This window comes from Cervus canadensis, chromosome 28, assembly GCF_019320065.1.
Source record: "Cervus canadensis isolate Bull #8, Minnesota chromosome 28, ASM1932006v1, whole genome shotgun sequence".
Lineage (NCBI taxonomy): Eukaryota > Metazoa > Chordata > Mammalia > Artiodactyla > Cervidae > Cervus > Cervus canadensis.
Genome location: NC_057413.1, coordinates 6,730,815 through 6,754,547, shown reverse-complemented (window position 1 = coordinate 6,754,547; position 23,733 = coordinate 6,730,815). Strand labels below are relative to the sequence as shown.

Genomic DNA, 23,733 nt, shown 5'->3' with positions numbered 1-23,733 from the left:
TTTTGCAGACAAGGTTCTATGACCGCCTGCATGTGTGGTGTCCCAAAGATTTGCCCTGGTCAGCTGGCCACCCACCCACAGACCACCTTCCTCTCCGTCCCAGACGCCTCTCTCATCCAGGTGGTCCCCTGGCCCCTTCCGTGTCTGTCACTGCGACCAAATCATTGCTTCCTGCTTGTCCAGTTTTCTGAGACTGCAATCAACAAAACCCAAAGCCTTTCCATAAGGTCCATCTGGTCCCACGATAGCAAATGGACAAGGAATAGCTGACCTGGTTTAAGCTGGGGTTTGGTTTTTGGTTTTTTGGCCACACCATGCAGCATGTGGGATCTTAGTTCCCCGATCAGGGATCGAACCCATGCCCCCTGCAGCGGAAGCTCGGATTCTTAACCACTGGACCACCAGGGAAGTCCCCAGAACAGCTGTCTTATAAATACAAACCACAATTCACAAAGGCACTAAATTCAGCAATCACAGCTAGGACAAATGTACCTCCCGGAGACTCAGGCACACCTTCACACAGGAAGGACCACAGTGGGATTAATGAATGTGAACCTGTTACTTCAGATGCATAACGAGCTAGCTTTTCATTTTTTTTTTTTTTTGTTTCTAGCTTTTCATTTTTACTGGGCCATTACCTCATAGTTTCTTTTCAGTTCTCTAGTGAAGTTTTCAAAAGCGGTGATCATCACAGAACCTTTCAAGTTCTCTGGCGTAACGTTTAAGGATGAAGTTGAAATGCTTTCTGCACAAGAAGAATAGAACATTAAGTAAAACTAACAAAGGGCTGAAGTAGGTGTGCTCAGACTGCCTGCTGCCCAGAGCATGGGAAGTCCTTTAGAAACACGGGCATGACCCAGAGAAGACCCGCTGGCTTCTGTGGGTCACGGACTTCATGCTTCTACAGTCGTCCATGGCTGCAGCAAGGCCGACTCCAACCGTGACCGACTGGGCCAGCTTGAGCCAAGAGTCCTCAGCTGATGCTTCACACAGCTTCCCACCAAAACTCACTGTCTGGCAAGCGCTCACTTCAACAAACTTTCCCAGCACCTTAAATCAGAGCAACTGATAGTACATCCTAGAAGCAGGCTGAGGTGTTGTCAGAGGTCTCTAGGACGATGTGATGGGTAAGACATTCTAAGGACTGGCATTTAACAGCTTCTGAATGCCAAGAAGCTTTACGAGGGCTCACAAAGGGTCTGGCAGCATATGGACCAACTCATTTAATTCTCACAAAATCCAAGTGAAGCAGGCACTGTTCACGTCCACTTTTCACACAGGTATCACACAACTGGTGTGAGCTCACACTGACAGCTCCAGGAGCGGAACGCAGGGCTGCCTGGCTCTTACCACCCCCTTTGAGTACCTGGGGGCCTCCAAATTTGCCTTCTTAGAGCCTTTTGTTTCAAAGGATAGTCGTGTCGCTCATCCAGAAGGCCAACCCCATGTATGTAGACATTTCAGATCATTCTCCTTCATCTGTGGAGTGGATATTTCTAACACAAACATTTGACTAATACTAACTGGAAGGACTGATGCTGAAGCTGAAACTCCAATACTTTGGCCACCTCATGCGAAGAGTTGACTCATTGGAAAAGACCCTGATGCTGGGAGGGATTGGGGGCAGGAGGAGAAGGGGACCACAGAGGATGAGATGGCTGGATGGTATCACCGACTCGATGGGCATGAGTCTGAGTAAACTCCGGGAGTCGGTGATAGACAGGGAGGCCTGGCGAGCTGCGATTCACGGGGTCGCAAAGAGTCAGACACGACTGAGCGACTGAACTGAACTGAAAGCAGATACCTGTAAATTTAAGAATATTTGGGCCCTGGAAATTGCCACAAAGAGTGAAGAGGCAGAAATCAAAATGCCAGGAGCAGACAGTGCTTGCTCTTATCTACAGTTTGTGCAACAATTTACTAATGTCTATGAGGACAAAGTGCTTCATTTTTAGGCTCCTGCAGCCACTATGATCTTAAAACTCTAGCTGCCTTGTAGTTAACGTTGGGACGCTCAGTGCTCACACATCTGAAACATTCGGGGTGTCCGGCGTTACCTGCCAACTCAGCTTCCTCTGCCACTGAGGAAAGGGCTCCTGGTTCACCACCGTCTTCCAATCGTGGCTGTTTCCACTTAGCACCGTGACGGTCGGCTGTGTCTGAAGGCAAGCGGAACACACTGATGACCACGCACACACGTCCCCTTGGTCCCAGATTTACCTTGTTCTCTTTTCACCAGTGAATATCTAGCCGTGATGAGTGGCAAGTGAAATGTGTTCCCGCCTTGTTACAAATTGCTTAGCATTTGGCATGGTGACTGAGGACAAGCCTCAAAGCACTAGGCATGCTGAAGACTGCAAGAGGACCCGAGCACCCTTTGATGAGCTCATGTAGGAGCACTCTCCTTTCCAGGGTACGGGCTGGTTCAAATGGAAAGCAGTAATGGTTGGCATCAAACCACTACCAGGGCTCCCTGCTGAAGGGGCAAGGTAGCAGGTTTCCAGGCAGACTGGCCCTTGGAAGTTGATCGGATCAGCCCCAGGAGGGCGCCACCTGCTGGTGATGTGTAGCCTCAGCACCAGACTGAGGGCTGTCTCACCAAGGAGGGCCTCCCTAGTGTTTAAGTGATCACATTCTCACTCGGAACCTGAAAGAGCTCATATCCAGCTCCTCTCGTGTTTTTGTGTGTGTGTGTGTTTTTTTTTTAAGTGAAAAGCATAAGCAATACTCTCAACTTGGAGAGGTGTAGCTATCTCTTTTCACTGCTCTAAGATTCAGGTGTGTTCCTTTGTTTGAAAAGTATCAGTTCAGTTCAGTCCTCAGTTGTAACCGACTCCTTGGAACCCCACCGACTGCAGCACGCCAGGCTTCCCTGTCCATCACCAACTCCTGGAGCTTGCTCAAACTCATGTCCATCGAGTCGGATGGGTATTTGCTAGGGAGCTGCACTGTTTCAAGGCTAAACGATTTTTTTTAATTCAGGAAAGAATCCAGACACAGCCCAGTCTTCCTCCGGCCTCAAAACAAAGAGCACTCAGGCTTAAATCTCACACGGTGCCTACACCCCAGTCAAGACCCAAAGAAACCACTTAGAAAGAATTCTAGCCAGCCCCAGTTAGGTACCCAAGAATGACTACTATGTTTCCTTACATTTCTCTCCTTTCTGCCTGTTTTGCCTCTTCTGGGTTTTTTTTTTTTTTTCCTTCTCCCTCTCCTGACATTCGTAGCAATAGCTCAAAGCATGACCTTGAATGTTCCTGCCCCACCCCGTGGGAAAACAAAGCAGCTACTGGCATGGACGATGTAACAGTCACCTCCAATGGAGAGAGGACTCCAGGAACACTGTGTAAATAACGTGATGGTTCCCTGAACAAGCTGCTTGGAATTTGTGAACCTACTAAATGGGGATCATCCCAGATGGCCCACTTCAGCGACATGGAAATAATCTGGCACAGAAAACCCTTTGGAAGGGACAATCTTGTAAAATTACTTTACCTGAAATAGAGGAACGGCTCTCCAGAGAGAACGAGCTCCTCTAGGGAAAGCAGCGCACTCCTTAAAGCATGCAGGTCCTAAGTGATGCAGCTGACTCAGCTTTGTTTCCATGGCAACTGCATGCCTCTTTGAACCAGGACTTTTGGACATTTTCACAAAGGGGCTAAAACTATGTACACACAGCACTTAAAAAATGAACACAGGGAGTAAACACAGCGTGGCCAAAACTAAGGTGATCTTGAATGAATGCTGGTTCTCTTGGTGGCTGCTAAAGGAGTGTCCACTTGCTTTTGGACACAGGTGTCTTTATCGCTGTGAAAGTTGAGGGCTTTTGCAATCTGAGGAGCTTCTGAACTTATTTTGGGCACATGTTGTATGTAGTGAATAATTTGGTGTCCATATTGCATTTATATACTCATATTTCTGACGAAAACAGTTTCTAGTGCCACACAGAACCAACCCTATGATGAAGAGCCAAGTTCTCCCAAGTTGAGGCATTTAAAAAAACCTTACTCTGAAGTGACACCAAGTGGCTATAAATGATAAAGGCCAAGAGCCTTCACTGGGGCAAGAAAAGCCTTTTTTACCAAAATACCCTTCCTGTGGAGGCACTTTCCTACTGCCAATTCCTCTGTTTATTCTACCAATGTGTACTATGCTAAGAATCTGAAAAGTTAAAGACAATCTTTATTGTTGAATTTATCAGCCTGATGGAGACCACTGAAAAATCTTTTGTCTGGATTAATGCATTTTGCTTGCCAATGCAGGAGACTCAAGAGCTGTGGGTTTGATCCCTGGGTTGGAAAGATCCACTGGAGGAGGGCATGACAGTCCACTGCAGTATTCTTGCGTGCAGAATCCCATGGACAGAGGAACCTGGTGGGCTATACAGTCCATCGAGTTGCAGAGAGTCAGACACAACTGAGAATACACACACAAACCAATTAATAATAAATACTTATTTGTGAGTATGTATAGATGATTATTCAAACATGGAATTCTGCAGAGGTTCATCACTACATGATAGCATTGTCTAAGTTTCTTATTTATTTTTTAAATTTCTTATTCTTATTTCTAAGTTGTGTTGTTGCTGTTTGGTCGCTAAGTCGTGTGTGACTCGTTGTGACCTCAAGGACTGTAGCCTGTCAGGCTCCTCCATCCACGGGATTTTCCAGGCAAGAATACTGGAGTGGGTTGCTATTTGCTTCTCCAGGGGATCTTCCCGACCCAGGGATCGAACTCGGGTCTCCTGCATTGTAGGCAGATTCTTCATTATTGAGACACCTGGGAAGCCCCTTTCGAAGAACGTACACAATGAGGGCAAAACGCAAAATCATGAGTAGTCAGTCTTCCTGTCTGCTCTCAGCTCTGGGAGCCCAGGACATCCAAAGTTCCAGGGTAAACATTAAAACAACAGCCCATGAGCAAAAAAGCCAAACAGGAGTTTCCTCCTGTCTTCCCCCAAAGGACACAGGGTTTTGAAAATCACCTAACAATGGGACTTTGTGGAAGTCTGAGAGTTCAGTGTGAAGGCCTGACATGCTGTTGGACAAGGAAAAATATGCGACTGGACGCATCCGAGAGGATAACAAGGACCGTCTCACTTGAGCCACGTCAGCGCGTGCTCAGGGCAGCCCAGCTCAGGCCCAAGAGAAACCCTCTGAGCTCAAGCTTTCTCCCTCGGGGGACGACGAGAGCATGTGGGTGAGTGCTCAGTTTCCCCAGGCACAGAAGACCATTTCTTTCTTGCTCCATCCAGAATCCTGAGGTACACTACAGGGCCTGGGGTGGGGAGGGGCTTGGAGAACAGCATCCAGGGTTCTCAGGGAGCATCGAAGAGGCGCAGATCCTACTACCTGCCTCAGAGGCCCCATAAGGAAGCCTGCAGGGACCCCATAAGGAAGCCTTCTCAAGAGCTGCTGGACACGCATCACCTACGGGATGACCCTGCAGCTGGTCCACGGACACCACAAAAATCTGGACGCCTCGCCCACACACAAGCCCACCCTGGGGCTGGCTCCTTTTGCACACTCCCAAGAGCACTCCAGTATTCCTGCCTGAGAAATCCCACAGGACAGATGAGCCTGGCGGGCTACAGTCCACAGGGTCACAAAGAGTCAGACATGACTGAGCGACTAAGCAACAACGAAGGGCACCTGCTGTGAGCACCCTTAAGGCAGCCAGACCCACTCGGCAGGACTGGGAGGAAGCACCAAGCATGAGCACCCACCCCCCACGACCTACTCGGCAGGACTGGGAGGAAGCACCAAGCGTGAGCACCCACCCCCCACGACCCACTCGGCAGGACTGGAAGCACCAAGCATGAGCACCCACCCCCCACGACCCACTCGGCAGGACTGGAAGCACCAAGCATGAGCACCCACCCCCCACGACCCCAGGAGGCTGTCAGCACCCGGCCTGCTGTGCAGCGTGCAGAGAAAACGCAGTCTGCAGAGGGTCCCCGGAGAAAGAAAAGCGTGGAGCAGGCATATCCTTACAAAAGGCCTGGGAAGGCTTCAGAATCCCTAGGAGACAAAATGCATTTCTCTCCTGAAGCCAATCAGTATAGACTGAATATGAAGACAGCAACGCAAAACTTCAAGGAACAGGAAACTCAGGGAAATGCGACCCCTCCAAAAAACACGATTATACAGTATCCTGGCCTGGAGAATTCCATGGAGTGCATAGTCCATGGGGTTGCAAAGAGTCGGATATGACTGAGCGACTTTAAAAAAAAAAAAAAATACAGCGACTGACCTCCACAAAAAAAAAAAAAAAAAATGGAGCTCTACAATTTGCCTAAAAAAGAACGCAAAATAGTTGCTCTAAGGAAGCTCAGTTAGCTATAAGAACACTCAAAGGTACAAACTTCAGTGACGAAGCAAGTCAAGTCCTGGGGATGAAACATAACAGGCAGTGGGGTAACTACAGTTTAAGACTTTATCGCACATTTGAAAGATTCTGTGAGAGCAGACCTTAAAAGTTCTCATCACAAGAAAAAGACTCACTATGTGTGGGGACAGATGTTAACTACATTCACTGTGATCATTTACAACATGTATGAATAGCAAATGATTATGTCGTACACTTGAAATTAATATGCTGTCAATGATATCCCAATTTTTTAAAAAAGGAAACAATCTACACTTTTTCGGAGTCCCAGAAGAAGAAAAGAGGGAAAAGGAGCAGAAAGCTATTTAAGAAAATAATGGCAGGCTTCCCTGGTGGCTCAGTTGGTAAAGACTCTGCCTTCCAATGCAGGAGACGTGGGTTCGATCCCTGGTCTGGGAAGAGTCCACATGCCACAGAGCAACCAAGCCCCGGTGCTACAACTACTGAGCCTGTGCTCTAGAGCCTGGGGACCACAACTCTGAGCCCATGTGCTGCAACCACAAAAGCCTGTGCATCACAACTAGCGAAGCCACCACAATAAGAAGGCCACGGACTGCAACGAGTAACCCCTGCTCACCCCAACTATGGAAAAGCCCATGCAGCAACGAAGACCCAGGTACAGCCAAAAATAAATAAATAAAATTTAAGAAAATAATAATGGCTGAAAACTTGCAAAATCTGGGGAGAAATTTGGACATCCCAGTTCAGGAAGCTCATAAACTCCCCCAAAGATTCCCTCACAAAGATCTTCTGTTAAGACACACCATAACAAAACTGTCTCAAATCAAACACAGAGAGAAAATTTTAAAAGCAGTGGGAAAAGATTCCTCATATACAAGGGGACCCTTGGTTTAGTTGCTAAGTTGTGTCTGACTCTTTGTGATCCCCTGTAGCCCACCAGGCTCCTCTGTCCATGGGATTCTCCAGGCAAGTATACTAGAGTGGGTTGCCATTTCCTTCTTCAGGGGATCTTCCCTGCCCAGGGATCGAACCTGGCTCTCCTGCATTGCAGGCAGATTCTTTACCAACTGAGCCACCAGGGAAGCCCTGTCCACTTGCATAGAATACCCTTTTCCAATCTTTCACTCTGAGCCTTTGTGCATTCTTAAAGCTGAACTGAGTCTCGGTAGGCAGCAGATAGTTGGGTCTTGTTATTTTTATCCATTTAGCCACTCTCCATCATTTGATTGGACAATTTAATCTATTTACACTTAAAGTAGTGATTGATTTTTAAGGGCTTACTAACGCCTTTATATTCATTGATTTCTGGCTCTTTTACAGTCCTTCTCTTGCTGTTTTCTTTTGCAGTCAATTTTCTACAGTGGTATGTTTTGATTCACTTTTCTTTATCTTTTATGTATCTACTATAGATTATCAGAAAAATAGACTTTAGGTTAAAAAATATAATGCGAGAAAAAGATCATCACATAATGACATATGGATCAATTCATGAAAAGAAGGTAACAAACTGTAAATATATATGCACCCGATATCGCAGCACCTATTTTACGCAAACATTAACAGATGTGAAAGGAGGAAGCAACAACGCTATAATAGCGCAGGACTTCAGTACCACCCACCCCGGGGTCAGAGAGGGGGTGTGCTAGGTGATGGGACTCGGATCCCAGGCTATGTGCTTCCTGACACAGACCTTCTTGTTTCGGGAGTGAAACCCGTTCCTCCCCTTGACCTTCAGCACACTTGGAGCAAGGAAGCAGACGGCATTGCCCTCCCCAAGGTCTGGCAACTGTCTCTCTGTATAGTGATTATATCTGCCTCCATTTGAATAACAGCTCTGTCAGCCAAAATCAGATTAATTTTGCTTAATTCTGCAAAAAAAAAAAAGTTTAGAATTCTCTCACCTCTGTCTTCTACAGTTTGCAGTTTATGTTGGAAGCTAGTACTTTTCATCAATGACTCTGGGGCCACAGTCTTAAAAAAAAAAAAAAAAAGGATCAGAAATACATGTATTTGTGTCAAAATAAGCAATACACAGTATTACATCATCCCTTAAGAAGGAATAAGCCAGTACATTAAGTATAATATCAATTCTGGAAAACCAGATACATAACCAACAATTAAATCGTACCTTAGATACATTTTCTTCAACATCTGAGTGCCCCAGCGAAGAAAGATCGCTCACTGGGCTGGGACTGTGAAGCTCTGCGTATTGGAGAGAATGAATAGTTATAAGAGAATAAACATGCTAAGAAGCAAATGAGGAAATGACATTTCACTATCAATCTACAAATTAAATTTCAACATACCCTGCCCCCTGTAAGGGATACAGTTATTAAAAAAAAAAAAGAAAAAGAAAAAAACTCAAACCAAAAAACACTTTGTATCTTTCAGAGTATACACGGGTATTAGGTTTACAGGTTTGCAGATAAAACGAATAGCCTGTTACCTCACTAGATCGGCACCTTTAGTAGCTGCCCATGTGGCCCCAAATGCGTGGCAAGAATTCTATGACCTCACCGCTGTAGTTCTCTTTCCTCTCTGAGATCTGTTCCTTTATTGCCCTGACTCTCTCATGCTGCATTTCCTCTCTCCTATTTTTCTTTCCCTACCTCTTTTCTTCCAGGGGCAGCCAAACTTAGAGGCTGGCACTTGCCTGCTAAGTGTTACTATGTACCCGCCAATGTGCAAAGCTGTAGGATGATAAAGGTGAAGAAAACAATATCCTGACTCTCACCAATTTAAAAGATGTCAATTGTTTCAATAAAACACAGTGGGGGCTGAGATAAACCTTATACGTCAAGAGTCGGCACACCCTGGCCCCTCAGGTCAAATCCAATCTGTCACTTGGCTTTATAAATAAAACTTTATGGAAACACAGATACAACCATTGGTTTACATCTTGTCTGTGACTGATTTGGGACTACAAACGCAGAGTTGAATAGTTGCAACAGAAACTCTAGGGGCCAAAAAAGCAAAAAAATAAATACTACCTGTTGCTCTACAGAAAAAGTTTACCAAACCCTGCAGTCAACCACCATTTGCGTTTTAAAAGCAGATGAATTCCAGCCATTCTTACCCACAAGGTGATCTCAAATGTCAAACGGAATTAAAACACAAAGTCCTCTGTCTTTTGTTAATCAGGACAAGAAAGAGAAGATTAATCAATCATATCTTCACACTTTCTTCAACAGATATTAACAGAAACATTGTTTGCTTTTTTAAACTACCATTTCCAAAATACAATTTTTTCTATGTAAATCAACAGAAAATCACATACTTGTTTTCTGGGCAGAATCTTCAGGAGTTAAAAAGGCAGAACTACTCTGAAATTCGGTTCCAGAAATTTTGGGAGGTGTGACATTATTTTGCCTGGAGGCATCCTTCGATAAGGGTGTTAGAATTTTAACCTAAAACACAATACTTTTTACAAAGTGTTATCATTCACAACCACGCAAGGCAAGTTATCAAAACATTCCAATACACTTCCAATATCCTTTTAAAATGTTTAAGGATTGGACATGATTCATTTGGGAAAAAAAAAACAAAAACAGTAAGGCCATAAGATCCCGGGGCTGGAAACACATTAGGTCATGAATCAATAAACTAACTCAAAGCTGACTCTAAGTTCTCAAAGTGTGGTCCCAGACCACAGCCTCAGCAGCACCTGAGAACTTGATGGAAATGTAAATTCTTAAGCCCTACTGACAACACACTCAATCAAAAACTCTGGGGACAGGACCCAGCGATCTGCATTTCTGGTGACCATTCCCATTTCTGAATTTCTGGTGACCATTCTGGTCATTCTGATGGTCACCAAAGTCTGAGAACCACTGCTCTAAACCAGGAGTCAACAAACGACAGCTCTACAGCCCAATGGGAATAAAGTTTTCGTAAATGAAGTTTAATTGGAACATCCATGCATTCGCGTACTACACATAGGCTGCCTGCATGCTACAATGGCAGAGGTGAACAGTTGCCGTAGAAACCATATGCCCCAAGAGACCAAGATATTTACTACTGGCCCTCCACAGAAAAGGTTTGCCAGCGCTCACTCTAAGTTATTCTCTTAAACTCCAGCACAGAGATGTCAGTGTCAGCTACCAAGGCCTCTATAAAGTCAGCAATGCCCTGAGAATCACCACAGACTTCCTGGCAGCTGCATATCTTAAATTTGTGGATTCTCAAAGCTTTGATGTTTTTTGGTACCTGATTTTTTTTTAAAGCTGTATATTGCTAAAAACTGTTCTTTGAGCCTATTTCTTTTTTTAAAGATTTTTTTGATGTGGACTATTTTTTTGAGTCTTTATTGAATTTGTTACATATTGCTTCTGTTTTTATGTTTTGGTTTTTTGGCTCAGAAGCATATAGGATCCTAGCTACTCAACCAGGGATCAGACCTGCACCCATTGCCCTGGAAGGCCACATCTGAACCACTGGACCACCAGGGAAGTCCTTCTGTGGTCTATTTCTAAGTGATAACTCCTTATCTCAGGTTGAACTACTCAACAAATATTTAGGTACCTGCTCTGGCTTAAAGTTTGAGCTATCGCCACTCCCTGTCATTGCAGAACATAAGAGTCCCCTGGGCAGACGGCAGAAGGGACGCAGAGGGAGGGCAGATAACAAGCTACGACGGAGCCCTGTGCGGGCCAAGTCGCTCGGTCATGTCCGACTCTGCGACCCCGTGGACTGCAGCCCGCCAGGTTTCTCTGTCCATGGGATGCTCTAGGCAAGATACTGGAATGGGTTGCCATTTCCTCCTCCAGGGGATCTTCCTGACCCAGGGATCGAACCCAGGCGGGTTCTTTACCCCCAGCTCCACGGCCAGATCCCATCAGAGCACTAAACACATTATACTTGTGTACAGATGAGCAGGGTGCTGCTGACGTCCTCAGAATCCCGGCGCCGCCCACAGGAAATCCTTAAACACTTCACACTGTGTTCTGTAGTGTCTGTGCTTTTGTGTGCATATACACATATATATAAATATATATATTTATCTATAAGTGTATGTATTCTACATGTATGTACACAATTATATAGAATATACATCACATACTATACACACATGATTATGTATCACAGTATATACCATATATAAAATATATTTCATATATACGTGATTATGTTATATAGTGAAAGTGAAAAGTAAAACTAGAAAATTCTTACACACTTTGCACTAATTCTGTAGTATGTGTGTTTTTGTGTGTCTGCATATATACACACACATATAAAGTGTTACACATATATATGATTATATGTTACATAGTGAAAATGGAAAGTGAAACAGTTTTCATTTTCACTATGTGACATAATATATAATCATGTATATATGTACATGTTTTATATATGGTATATAATGTGATATATACATATAGTATGTGATGTATATTTATATACATGATATATATTATATATAAAATATAACCATAATCACACACAAACCCATACTTTACTATATACACTATATCTAATTTCATTCAACAAAGGACATAAGCCAACTGCTGAGAAAGGTAATTCAGCTAAAAACATGATAAATTAAGCTTTGAATTAGTCTGGAGGACACTCATGTCCATGTTCTTAACTACTTTCCTACAAAACAAGGATAATTGAAGGGATTTAAGAAAGTTCAGAGTTTATTCAATATTTATATAAGCCTGAAGGCATTTCAACCTCTGGCAACATAAAGATTTAAATAATTAAAATCTTTGTGAATAACATGTCCACAAACCTAAAACTAAGAGAAGAATTAAATCAAGAAGTTTATTTTAAAATACAAATTCAAAAGAACACATATTTGCAGGAAATCAGAATAGCCCAGATTTCAAGCATACTTTGTAATAAACATCTTTCAATAAGCTTTCAACCAAAAAAAAAAAGATCCTAAATCTCTGCCCAAGATCCATATTAAATATGTGGAAGTCCTTGAAGTTTCTACTGAAGGTGGTTTACACACTAGTAAACCACTGGTTTGTTATTTTTCTATTCCGGAAAGCAGTTTTTTTAAATAAAGGTAGTTCAAACCTAAACAGACCAACTTGTTTCAAACTTACAGCATGAAAGGGCGCATGCAAGCACAGAAAAAACTTACTTACTCGATCTTTGTCAAGGTCGCTGCCACTACTGGGAGGGAAAGGAGGCAAGACTAGAATGAAAGGAAACAAGAGCCTTGTTTACTTATGAGAGACACAGGATACACTCCGAGAAGCAATCCGCACTTCCCGCAGCTTGCTGAAATGTCTGACCCTCTAACTACTCAGCTTTGTTCCTCTCCGGCCAGCGTGAATTCTTTGCTCCCGATGCTGTTTCTGAACGCTCTTCTCATGTTCTTGGTGGTGTTGTTCAGCTGCTAAGTCGTGTCCGACTCTGCGACCCCACGGACTGCAGCACGCCGGGCTTCCCCGTTCTTCACTCTCTCTCGGGGTTTGCTCAAACGCGTGTCCGTTGAGTCGGTGATGCCACCTCACCATCTCGCCCTCTGCCACCCTCTTCCCCTTTGGGCTGCCATCCTGCCCAGCAGACCGGCCCATGTTCTTCCAGTTTTACCTAACCAGAACGCTTCCTCTTCTCCATACTTCTTCAAACCCTGTTCTTTTCCCAAGGATTAGCTGAGGTCCCACCCAGCCTTCCTTGAAGCTTTTCCTGAAGATTTCAGCTTATTACATCAAACTCTTCTTATCTGAACTCTACTCCACTTATCTGTAGTTCATATTTCACAATTATTGGTCAATTCCATATTCTTTAGTACTGTTTCACATATGGACATTTTCCCTTTCCTGTGTAACGGTAGCAGGATCATGTGATCATACATCTCTTTGATATCCTTTCCCATCACATCCCACCAAAGTAATACCTACTGATTTGTTTCCAAAGTGACTGGAAAGAACACACATGCCAAACTTACCTCTTAAGCTGCTTCTCCTGGTTCTTGTCTTTTTCCTACTAGGATACGACTTCAAGGATTTCCTTTTTCGGTTACCGGCCCAAGACAGCTCACTGCCACTACTACTTGAATCTTGATTACTCTCCGAGAAAAGGTGTTTCCTATAACCAAACTTTTACAGACACAGGTGATACATGAGAACTATTGGAAGGATGCTAGTAGCATTTATGTTCACTTAAACACATGACTATGAAGTTAGGCAAAAGAGAAGTAACTCCTTGTCGAAGACTGGGCTGTTTTACATAACAAAAGGGCACAGAAGTTCAGAGAAGGGAGAAAAAGAAGATGATGATATCCCTCGACAGCTGCTGTTGTAAAAGATAACAAAATCCTCCCTAATCGTAACTGTAGAGACGGTAGGTAACTCTCCAAACGCTGGTGCACCTGATTACTATGGCAATACCAACTTCAAAATGCCAGCCCATGGGACTGAGAACCACAGCTAAAAGCAAGCCAGAAGGAGCTTTGTTTGAAATCCTTGACCTCAACTTTAGGAACAAAAATCTCATTTATTGCTCACACAGATTTCTGTTCTAACGCACTGATGACAGACTTAAAGCACTCTGCTTCTCCAAGGAAGACCAACAGAGAGATGGAAGCGGATAATGTAGGAACAAAACAACATCACTGACTTAGAGCAAAAAATTTCTTTTCAATTCATTAACACTTCTGATTCTATCAGAGGAAATCTCAGCTGCTAGAAAGTCTTTAACACTTCTCTTTTACTTCATAATCTTCTTTTAAATTTACTTTTAATTTGGAGGATAATTGCTTTACAATGTGGTATTGGTTTCTGCCATACAACATGTCTTTTTTGACAAAGCAAGGACAGACTTTTGGCTCAAAGCCTAATACAAGGAAAAATATTACAATTCGATATAACTTTGCTATTCTCTGTTGTCCCTACTCGGGGGCTTTACCCACTATTAGAATTAATGCTGATTTTCCCCTTGAAAGTGAAATACCTCCTTTTAAAAAGACCTTAAGATAAATTTAACTGAGAATCATAAAGACGCAGAGCCAAGGCAAAGTCTGAGGATGGTATGCAAGTAACTAAAACGGGAAGGACTGCCCCAAAACAATGAAAGTGATTCCATTACCGACATCCTTGTTTCTTGCTTTCTATTATCCTCAAAAGCAGAATCTTCCCTGAAATCAAAATACATTGAATTAACAGAACTGTGGCCCCAACACCTTCGCCCTTCTTTTTTCTTCCACGTGCCCTCTGTCTTCTGTGAGCCCAGCGCAGGGAAGCACCCCATTCTGTGACAAACTTCTTGTCTTGCAATCCAGTTCCATACATCTTCTGCCTGCCAACAATTTGCTATTTAAAACAAAACCTTTGTTGAGCCTATCCCCATGAGGCATATAAAGAAGAGGCTGGCAGGGCAAGATGAGCAAGTCAACAGCGTTTCCTACCCTGTTCTGTCTTAGACTCAGCTGGGCGCTACGAAAGCCTTTCTGGATGATTAGTGACATCAAGCATCTTCTCACACACTTCTTGACCGTTTGTATATCGTCTTTGGAGAAATGTCTGTTGAAAGCCTTTCCCCTCCTTTATTAATCAGATGATTTTTTTTTTTTTTTGCTACTGAATGTAGTTATTCCTTATATATTTTGGACATTAACCCCTTATCAGATAACATGGTTTGCTATTATCTATTTGCTAGCATACAGAAAGAAATTTGATTTTTGTATACTAATCTTTAAGGTTTTTAAAATAACATTTATTTCTTAAAAGTTAACACATGCATAATAGGAAACCAAAAAACACAAGGAGCAAAAAACAAAGTGATTCATGATCACAAGTAGTTTAGCATTTGGTGTGTCCTTCTAGGTCTCTTATATCTTTCAATGTTGTTAAATTGGGGAGTTGTTTAATGGGGAAGATGGAAAATGAGCATTTCAGACGGGGAAAATGGAAAATGCTCAGGAGGTGGACAGAGGTGATGACTACAACAACGTGAGTGCACTTAATGCCACAGAAGATATACTTACAATGGTGAAGATGGCAAACTTTACATTATGTATATTTTATCACAATTTTTTAAAAAGTCAGCCCCATACTAAATGTTATTGTGCATGTGTGTGTAGTCTGAACAGGGACAGACTGCAATAATCAAAGAGCTACTTTAAAATCCCACTTGAAGACTATAGGTAGATGGAGAACTTTAAAGAACTTTGGGAGACCAACGTTAAGTTAATGATCACCCCAGAAAGCAGCTGGAAAATCATGAAGCAAAGCAGGCCTGCTTAACAATGAAACCAACAAAAACGCACATCAAGTCAATGATGTCTGCATCCTCCTGGTTGAGGTCACTAGGTTAATGATCCCCAGGACATGCTCCTCTGCACACATTAAAAACAAAAATAGAGGGGAGAGGTGACATTCCAATGTGGAAAATCCTCATCATACTGGTTGCTGTTGTTCAGTCACCAAGTTGTGTCCAACTCTTTGCGACCCCGTGGACTGTAGCTGCCAGGCTCCTCTGTCCATGGAATTCTCCAGGTGAGAATACTAAAGTGGGTTGCCATCTCCTCCAGGAGGATCTTCCTAATCCAGGGATCGAACCCATGTCTCCTGCATTGGCAGGTAGATTCTTTACTGACTGAGTCACCTGGGAAGCCCCATTATACTGACACCTGACATGATTTACCATAGTCTAGCAGCAGTAGCATATGTAACCACTCTTCTGATGATTTGAATAGTGCCATGATGGTCCCAGTTTACCATGTAGGGGAGAAGAAAATTTCCCAGCCTGACATGGGGGAGGAGCCGATGATGGAAGCTTAACTCAAGGATGAGGAAGACAGTGGCTTTCTCCCTGCTGTTCCTTTGACTATAAAAACATAAGCTATGAAGCGCTCAAAGCCCTCTCATCTGCCTGCAACTTGAACCTTTTTAGCAAGAGCATGCTCAGCCATTACCAACTCTTTGGGACCCCACAGACTGTAGCCCTCTATCCATGGAATTTTCCAGGCAAGAACTAATAAACTCTTCCCTCACCTGCCACTCTGCTTCTCACTGAGTTCTTTCTGCATCGAGACAGAGAAACCTGTGCTCTTCTGAGCCCTCAATTGCATTCTGCGGTTTCAGTCTGAATGTAAAAGCAGTTGTATGTGCTGTTTTATTTATTCCAACACGAAAGAGCTAAAAAGCTCTGAGCAGTACCCAAGATTTCTTTGCCGTAAAGGCATCTGAATGTCCCTTTTAATTGAGGTACTCATTTGCAGACAGAGAAACAGAGACCTGGAGGTGAACAGATTACTCCAGTCTGGAATCCCCTTGCTCAGAGTCTGCAGTGGTTTTGCTAGATGTTCTCGGGGAATGAGTACCCTCCGGAAGACCAAGACCTACCCTCTGCTCTACATGGCCATATTCCGCAGGACAACACGTGGGCAGCACCTTCCCAAAGACGAATCTAGACTTCTCGGAGCAGCAGCAACAATGTCCCACACTTCCCAGAAGGAGAAGGATTCTCGGATTCAAGCAGGGCTGGGGAGTTCTCACTGCTGAACGGAGGATCAGACAGGCGCAGAGAAGGGCAGCAGGTTTCCAGGAGGATCAGAGCCCCAGAGGAAGGCTGCAGGGTCGCCTGAGCGCGGCACACTTCCAAACCAGGTGGCACAGGCCCTCCGGCTCCCACTCCTGCTGGGGCGGGCGTGAGAGGTAGGAGCGGAGCCAGAAGAAACCTGGACTGCTCCAAGGATCTGGAAGGAGGAAACACTGGGTGCCTGGACAGGAAAGTGTGACGAGAAGGAAGCAGAGTGGGGGGGTAGGTCTCTACTCTCTTCTAATTGAGACTGACCTTTGACCACGAAATGGCTAGCTACAGGGATGATATACAAACACTCCTTTTTCGTTCCTGGACGGCCTGACTCATGTAGGCTCTACTCCTGGCTTCTAACTCTCATTTTTAAGGTCAGGAAGGAACAGATTTCACAGTGTGACAAAGAGTACTTTAAACTAACATTATTAAGGGAGAAATAGACCTGTTCATTGGTAAAGTGTCCGCCTGCAATGTAGGAGACAACGGTTCGATCCCTGGGTCGGGAAGATCCCCTGGAGCAGGAAACAGCAACCCACAAACAAGTATTCATGCCTGGAAAATCCCAGAGGAGCCTGGCAGGCTACAGTCCACGGGGTCGCAAAGAGTCGGACAAGACTGAGACAAATGCAGGTCCTAGAGCTGCATGTGTAATTTACAATTTGGAATTTACATATGTAAATTACATATGTAATTTACAATTACATATAAATTGTAAACCCTTAAAGCCCCCAAATAATAAATGCTGACACAGATACACAACACAGAAAGATATCTAATAATTCAAAGAAGAAGAATGGTGTTTGGGAGGTGGAGCCATAACAATAAATAAAAATTAATGAAGTAAATAAAGGAAATTGTCACTCACTGAGGACCCTTTGTGGGACTGTGTGGTTCTGGTAGAAAAATGAAGAAACAGCCCACATCAGTACTGGATCTGTTCATTCTTTCCTTAGTTCATCCATCAGTGAAAATATATTACTGAACCTACTGATGAGAAAGCCTAGCAACCAGAACCCTCAAAGACTGTTGGTGGTAATGTAGAATGCTCTAAAGACACTGGAAAACATCTTGGCAGTTTTTTAAAAAGTTAAATATACACCGATTATGATCCAGCTATTCCACTCCTATATATTCACCCAAGAGAAAAGAAAACATAAATCTCCACACAGAGGAGTTTCCCAGGTGGCTCAGTGGTAAAGAATCTGCCTGCAGTGCAGGAGACCGGAGTTCAATTCCTGGGTCAGGAAGATCCCCTGGAGAAGGAAATGAAAAACCACTCCAGTATTCTTGCCTGGAGAATCCCACGGACAGAGGAGGCTGGCGGGCTACAGTCCATGGAGCTGCAAAGAGCCAGACATGACTTAGCAGCTAAGCCACCTCCACCTCCACAGAGAGGCTTATACATGAAGCCCAAGGGCTTTACTTGTAACAACAAAAAAACTGGAAACTCAAATGTCCATCAACAGGAGAATGGACAGACAAGTTGTGGTGTATCCATACAATGGATCCACTGTTCTCCATATTCTCTTCAATACTACTGAACTGCTGATACAACATGAAGAATCTCAAAACACTGGGTTGGTCAAAAAGTTTGTTCAGATTTTGAAAAAACTGAACAAACTTCTTGGCCAATCCCAATAATTACAATGAATGAAAGACGCTAGGGGCGGGGGTAAAAAAAAGAGTGCCTCCAGCTTGATTCCATTTAAGTAAGATTTTTAAAACTACAAACTCATCTATAGTGACAAAGCAGATCACTGATTGCCAAGGGTGGGGGTGGTCATGGAGAAAGAGGGAGGGATTTCCAAGGGGCAGGAAGAAATTCTTGGAGATGATGGATATGGTCCTTATCTTGATTGTGGTGATGGCTCCCAGGTGTAGACAAATGTCAAAACTCAAATTGTACACTTTACATAGGTACATGTTATTTCAATTCTATCTCAACAAAGCTGTAAAAAAAAAAATCACATGTATGACCCATTCTTCAGAGGCCTCCATGGAAAAGTGGCAAATAAATTAGTGCCAAGTGATACGCATTTTCTGTCTAGGAGTATCCAGTCTTCTGCTAGGGAAAACTACATCATCAAAGATAACATTGGGGCTACAGTTTCCTCCTCCAGTGGACCACACTTTGTCAGAACTCTCCAGCATGACCCGTCCATCTTGGGGGGCCCTGTCCAGCACAGCTCATAGCTTCATTGAGTTATGCAGGCCCCGTGGCCACGACAAGGCTGTGATCCATGAAAGGGGTAGAGACCCGTAGGACAAGAAAACACTGCAGCCCTGCTGAAGTTATTCACAGAAAACTGCACACAATGCTCTCTCCTTGTGTGGGGCATGGCCAGATACAGGAAAGGGGAAAACCCAGACAGTCAAATTGCAATTAACAAGTCACATTAACAACAATCTAAGTGGTTTATGACTTCTGAAAATCACTTACCTAGATGCATCATTTAATGTAGGAAACTGAATTGTTGCTGATGATTCTTGTGAATCTACAGAATACTCGCGTTCTGAAGTAACTTCCAAGCATAAAAATAGAAAACAAAAATTGTTAAGCATCTGAAGTATACATTGAAATATACCATTCAAGTCGTATGACGGAAAAAAAAAATCCGACCTTTTTGTGTATCATCCAGTTTTGATTTTTCAGGTGAATTATCAGCTGTGTTTGTTTGCTGCAGGAAAATGCATATATAAACATCTGCTTAATTAGGGTGCCTTTGAGACTTTTGGGAATCATTCTACACCTCCAAAGAAAAGCATTTGAATACTTAGATATCAGGCTCTTTCTTCATTAAATTTGTCTCCAAGTGACTACTGGTTGTTAAAAAAAAAAAAAGATACCCACCCACAGGAGAAGATCTACAACATCAAAGATAATCAAGAGTGTCTCACAGTTACTAAGGGAAACATCAAAGGAAGACTTACAAAAATGTCAACAGCATCATAACTGTTGAGATGTACGAGTTCCCCAAAAGACAATCTATCTGTAGAAATAATCTTTGGTGTATATTTGTTTTAAAACTATGACACTATCATCACACTTCTCTATAATGTGTCCATGTGATCAAACATAAGAAAATGGACTGAACACCAATACATGCCAAGCCTTGTGTTAGGAGCTTTATGTGTGTTGGGTTTTTGGTCCTAAGAGGACCACACTATAAACCAGCTATTGTTTGTTTTCTTTATTCACTTAAGTCGTGTCCAGCTCTTTACGACCCCATGGACTACAGCCTGCCAGGCTCCTCTGTCCATGGGATTCTCCAGGCAAGAATACCGGAGTGGGTTGCCATGTCCTTCTTCCTGGGATCTTCCAGATCCAATGACTGAACCTGCGTCTCCTGCATTGGCAGGTGGATTCTTTATCACTGAGCCTCCAGGGAAGCCCAAACCAGCTTTGTTCTCTAGATGAGAAGCCTCAGCCCCAGTGATGTTACATCATTTCTCCAAGTTCCCACAGTCAGTAACTAAGAGCCAGGTCTGATTCCAGAAACGATGTTGCTTCTCCCAAGCTCAGTCTCCAAATCCCAAATGAGGCCAAGCCAGCCCAGTCACACACTCCGCGGGAGAGCCAAGTTGAGGAAAGGCACGGAAGAATAAGTGCAGCTGGTGAACCTAACTGAAAGGAGGGGAGAGTCAAGAGAAGAGCGCGATGGCTGGCAGGGAGAACCTGGACAACAAGCCGGGAGAGCCGGCTTCCACCTGCCAGCACCCTGGAGGACACGGTTCAGAGTCCGGCCCAGGCCCCTGTACTTACAGCAGGCTCAGACTGGTTGTTTAAGGGGACAGTTATCAGGTGGTGGTCGTCTTCAGCCCCGGTTACCTCTGCCAGCTCTGTGGAGTCCTTTGCTTCGTCTATACGCATGAAGAAAAGAGCAATAAAAAAAATGGTAACAATAACCATACAAAATGCTGCATACGCCCTGCAAACCCTGGTCATGGGAGCCACACGGCTGGTACAGCGCCATCTTCTGGTGAGAACTGGTAATTAGGGCCTGCCTCAAACACACCAAAAATCTAGAGGCACCTTGGCCTTTGGGTCTAACTCATAAGAAATATTTTACCAGTGCAGGGCCAGCTTTGTGGGCAGACAGGCCCCTACACGCCCCTAGCACTTTCCCCCAGCCACCCCACCATTATTTCTCCTTTGTCATTTCCAACTGACCCCCAGAGAGACTGTATCAGGTGGACAAAATAATTCAAGGTTTAATTTCCAACTTTTTTCTCCAAAGGCGTAGCACATTAATTACTCATATGACCACAGGTTTTCAGTAACCTCTTTCAAGTAACATTTTATCATTGCTTCTACAGGGAATCCAGGTAAGAAATTTTGTTATTTCCCAATATACCTGTCTCTATTTTGTGGCTGCTAGGAATCTCAGGGTCTTCTTTCTCTAATTCACCAAAAACGGCCAAGATTTTTGTCTGGTCAGGCATCACCTGAAATGCACACCAAAACCACACGGTTTTTAAAAGCAATAATTCTTTTATAAATTTAACATTAACATACATAGAGAGAAATAGCAATATGATAATAGGAAGGGACTTTAAATGGGGGCTTCCCAGGTGGAGGTAGGGGTAAAGAATCCACCTGCCAAGGCAAGGGATGCAAGAGACATGGGTTCCATCCGTGGGTCAGGAAGGTCCCCTGGAAAAGGGAATGGCTACCCACTCCAGTATTCTTGCTGGGAAAATTCCATGGGCAGAGGAGCCTGGAGGCCTACATAGGGTACATGCGGCTGCAAAGAGTCGGACATGACTGAGTGACTGAACACACAAAAGGGACTTTAATACCCCACTTACATCATGGATACATCATTTAGATGGAAAATTAAGTGAAGACATCAGCCTTAAATTAATGTTAGATCAGATGGACTTGACATACACATAACGTTCTACCCAAAAGCAACAGAATACACTTTCTTTCAACACACACAGAATCCAGGAAACACTCATATATTAGGCCACAAAACAAGTCTTAATAAACTTAAGACTGAAATCATAGTAAGTCCTTACCAACCACAATGATGTGAAACCAGAAATCAATTACAAGAGGAAAACTGGTAAATTCATAAATATGTGCCGACTAAATGACACACGTCTGAAAAACCAATGGGTCAATGAAGAAAGCAAAGGAGAGTTTAAAAATACCTTTTGGCAAATGAAAATGGAAATAAAACATACCAAATTTATGAGATACAGCAAAAGCAGTTCTAAGAGGGAAGTTGTAGTGATAAATGCCCACATCAAAAAATAAAGAAGAAAGATCTCAAATAAACAACATATCTTTACACTTGAAGGAACTAGAAAACGAAAATAAATGAACCCAGTTAGTAGAACAAAGAAAAAAGGATGGAAATGAACAAAGTAGAGGCAAAAAAACCCCAGAAAAGATCAACAAAACTAAGAGCAATTTCTTTGAAAATATAAACAAAATTGACAAATGTTTCTCTGGAGTCACATATGTATTTTTATATAGAATGTTATACAGCCATTAAAAAGAAGCAAATTTGCCATTTGCAACAATATGGATGGACTGTGAGGGCCTTATGCAAACTGAGGTAAGTCAGACAGAGAAAGGCAAATTCCATACGACCTTACTTGTGTGTGGAGTCTTAAAAATGACAACAACAAAAATAAGCTCACAGATACAAACAGCAGATTGATGATTCCAGAGGAGGGGGTTGAGGGTAGGTGAAATGAGTGAAGGGGGTCGAAAGGTACAAATTTCCTATTTTAAAATGAGTATGTCAAGGGAATTTAACATACAGCATCGTGATTATAGTTAATACTATACTGCATATTTGATGTTGCTAAGAGAGTAAAAGCTTTCACAAGAAAAAAAAACTTCTAACGATGGTGATGGCTGTCAACTAGTCTCATTATGACAATTATTTCACAATATATACAAAATGGGATCGTTATGATTTATACCTGAAACAAATAATGTTTTATGTCAATTATACTTCAATTTATAAAACCCCAATATGGAAATGAAACGAAACATATTCAAATAGTAAAGAAGAATTAAATCTGTCACCTGTTTGTCTTCTCCTAAAGCCTTAATGGAAGCTTGTGATATGTTGAATTGCAGTTCAAAATGGATTTCTATTTTCATCACTTCTTTGTTTCGGATATTAATTGGCTTCTTCAGGTAAATTTTGAGCATCTTCATCTCAGTTTCTAGCAAAAAATAAAGTCCACGTAGATCGACAAACTGAAAAGGGTTGTGTTTTTAAATTTTATAATTTTAAATGACAACTACTGTCCAGATTTTTCTGCAATAAGCTGAAAAGATATTATTTAAATAAAGTTACTCTGAAATTATTTTTATCAAATGCACATGTGTTTTTATATACACACATTATGTTTAAGTAGTTAATCTTGCAGAAACAGATGTAATTTAGCAGCATAGCAGTTGAGATAGGTCTTCTAAAATTCAATCCATTTTTTAAAGAACATTTGTGAACACAAAGCTATCATCTCTGACAGGTATTTTACTTCTCAATATATTAAGCACAAACTTCATTCTCTTAGACCCCACCCATTTCTACAATTCAAAATAAAAACCCACTGTTTTCAATACACAAACTGAAATAATCCACACTCATCTCAACAGACTCCACTTAAAGAGAAATGGAAACATCCTCGGAGAGGCCTGCTTCTCAGACAATAGTGTCCTTGAGGGTCTCCAACCCAGACACCAGCCCTTTACTGACAAATAGTAGTTGTTTTTAATAGACAACTAGTTCAGACCACAATTCATAGTGAGTCCAAGCATAAGCCGCGGTGAGTACAAGCTGCGTTGGAAGCAGCAGGAACAAAAAACCATGAGAGAGCCGGCAAAGCTCTTTCACAAACTGCTGAGAATGGAAAAAGGAGAAA

At 42.9% G+C, this 23,733-nt stretch overlaps 1 protein-coding gene and 1 non-coding gene across 2 annotated transcripts in view; both read right to left on the bottom strand.

The window, feature by feature from the left end:
• SYCP2L (synaptonemal complex protein 2 like) overlaps positions 1–23,733 on the bottom strand; it is a 53,663-nt gene that overhangs the window by 7,365 nt on the left and 22,565 nt on the right. The window contains exons 15-27 of the mRNA XM_043450392.1: positions 22,889–23,031; positions 21,198–21,288; positions 20,606–20,703; positions 19,463–19,520; positions 19,283–19,364; positions 14,392–14,440; positions 13,253–13,403; positions 12,444–12,493; positions 9,626–9,755; positions 8,477–8,550; positions 8,250–8,319; positions 2,058–2,159; positions 639–745 (exon numbers count right to left, since the gene is read on the bottom strand). Coding sequence (XP_043306327.1) covers positions 639–745; positions 2,058–2,159; positions 8,250–8,319; positions 8,477–8,550; positions 9,626–9,755; positions 12,444–12,493; positions 13,253–13,403; positions 14,392–14,440; positions 19,283–19,364; positions 19,463–19,520; positions 20,606–20,703; positions 21,198–21,288; positions 22,889–23,031 — 1,205 coding nt within the window. The remainder of the gene's footprint in view (positions 1–638; positions 746–2,057; positions 2,160–8,249; positions 8,320–8,476; positions 8,551–9,625; positions 9,756–12,443; positions 12,494–13,252; positions 13,404–14,391; positions 14,441–19,282; positions 19,365–19,462; positions 19,521–20,605; positions 20,704–21,197; positions 21,289–22,888; positions 23,032–23,733) is intronic.
• On the bottom strand, positions 7,359–7,430 carry TRNAC-GCA. The gene has a single exon. It is a non-coding gene; the product is annotated as a tRNA-Cys (tRNA).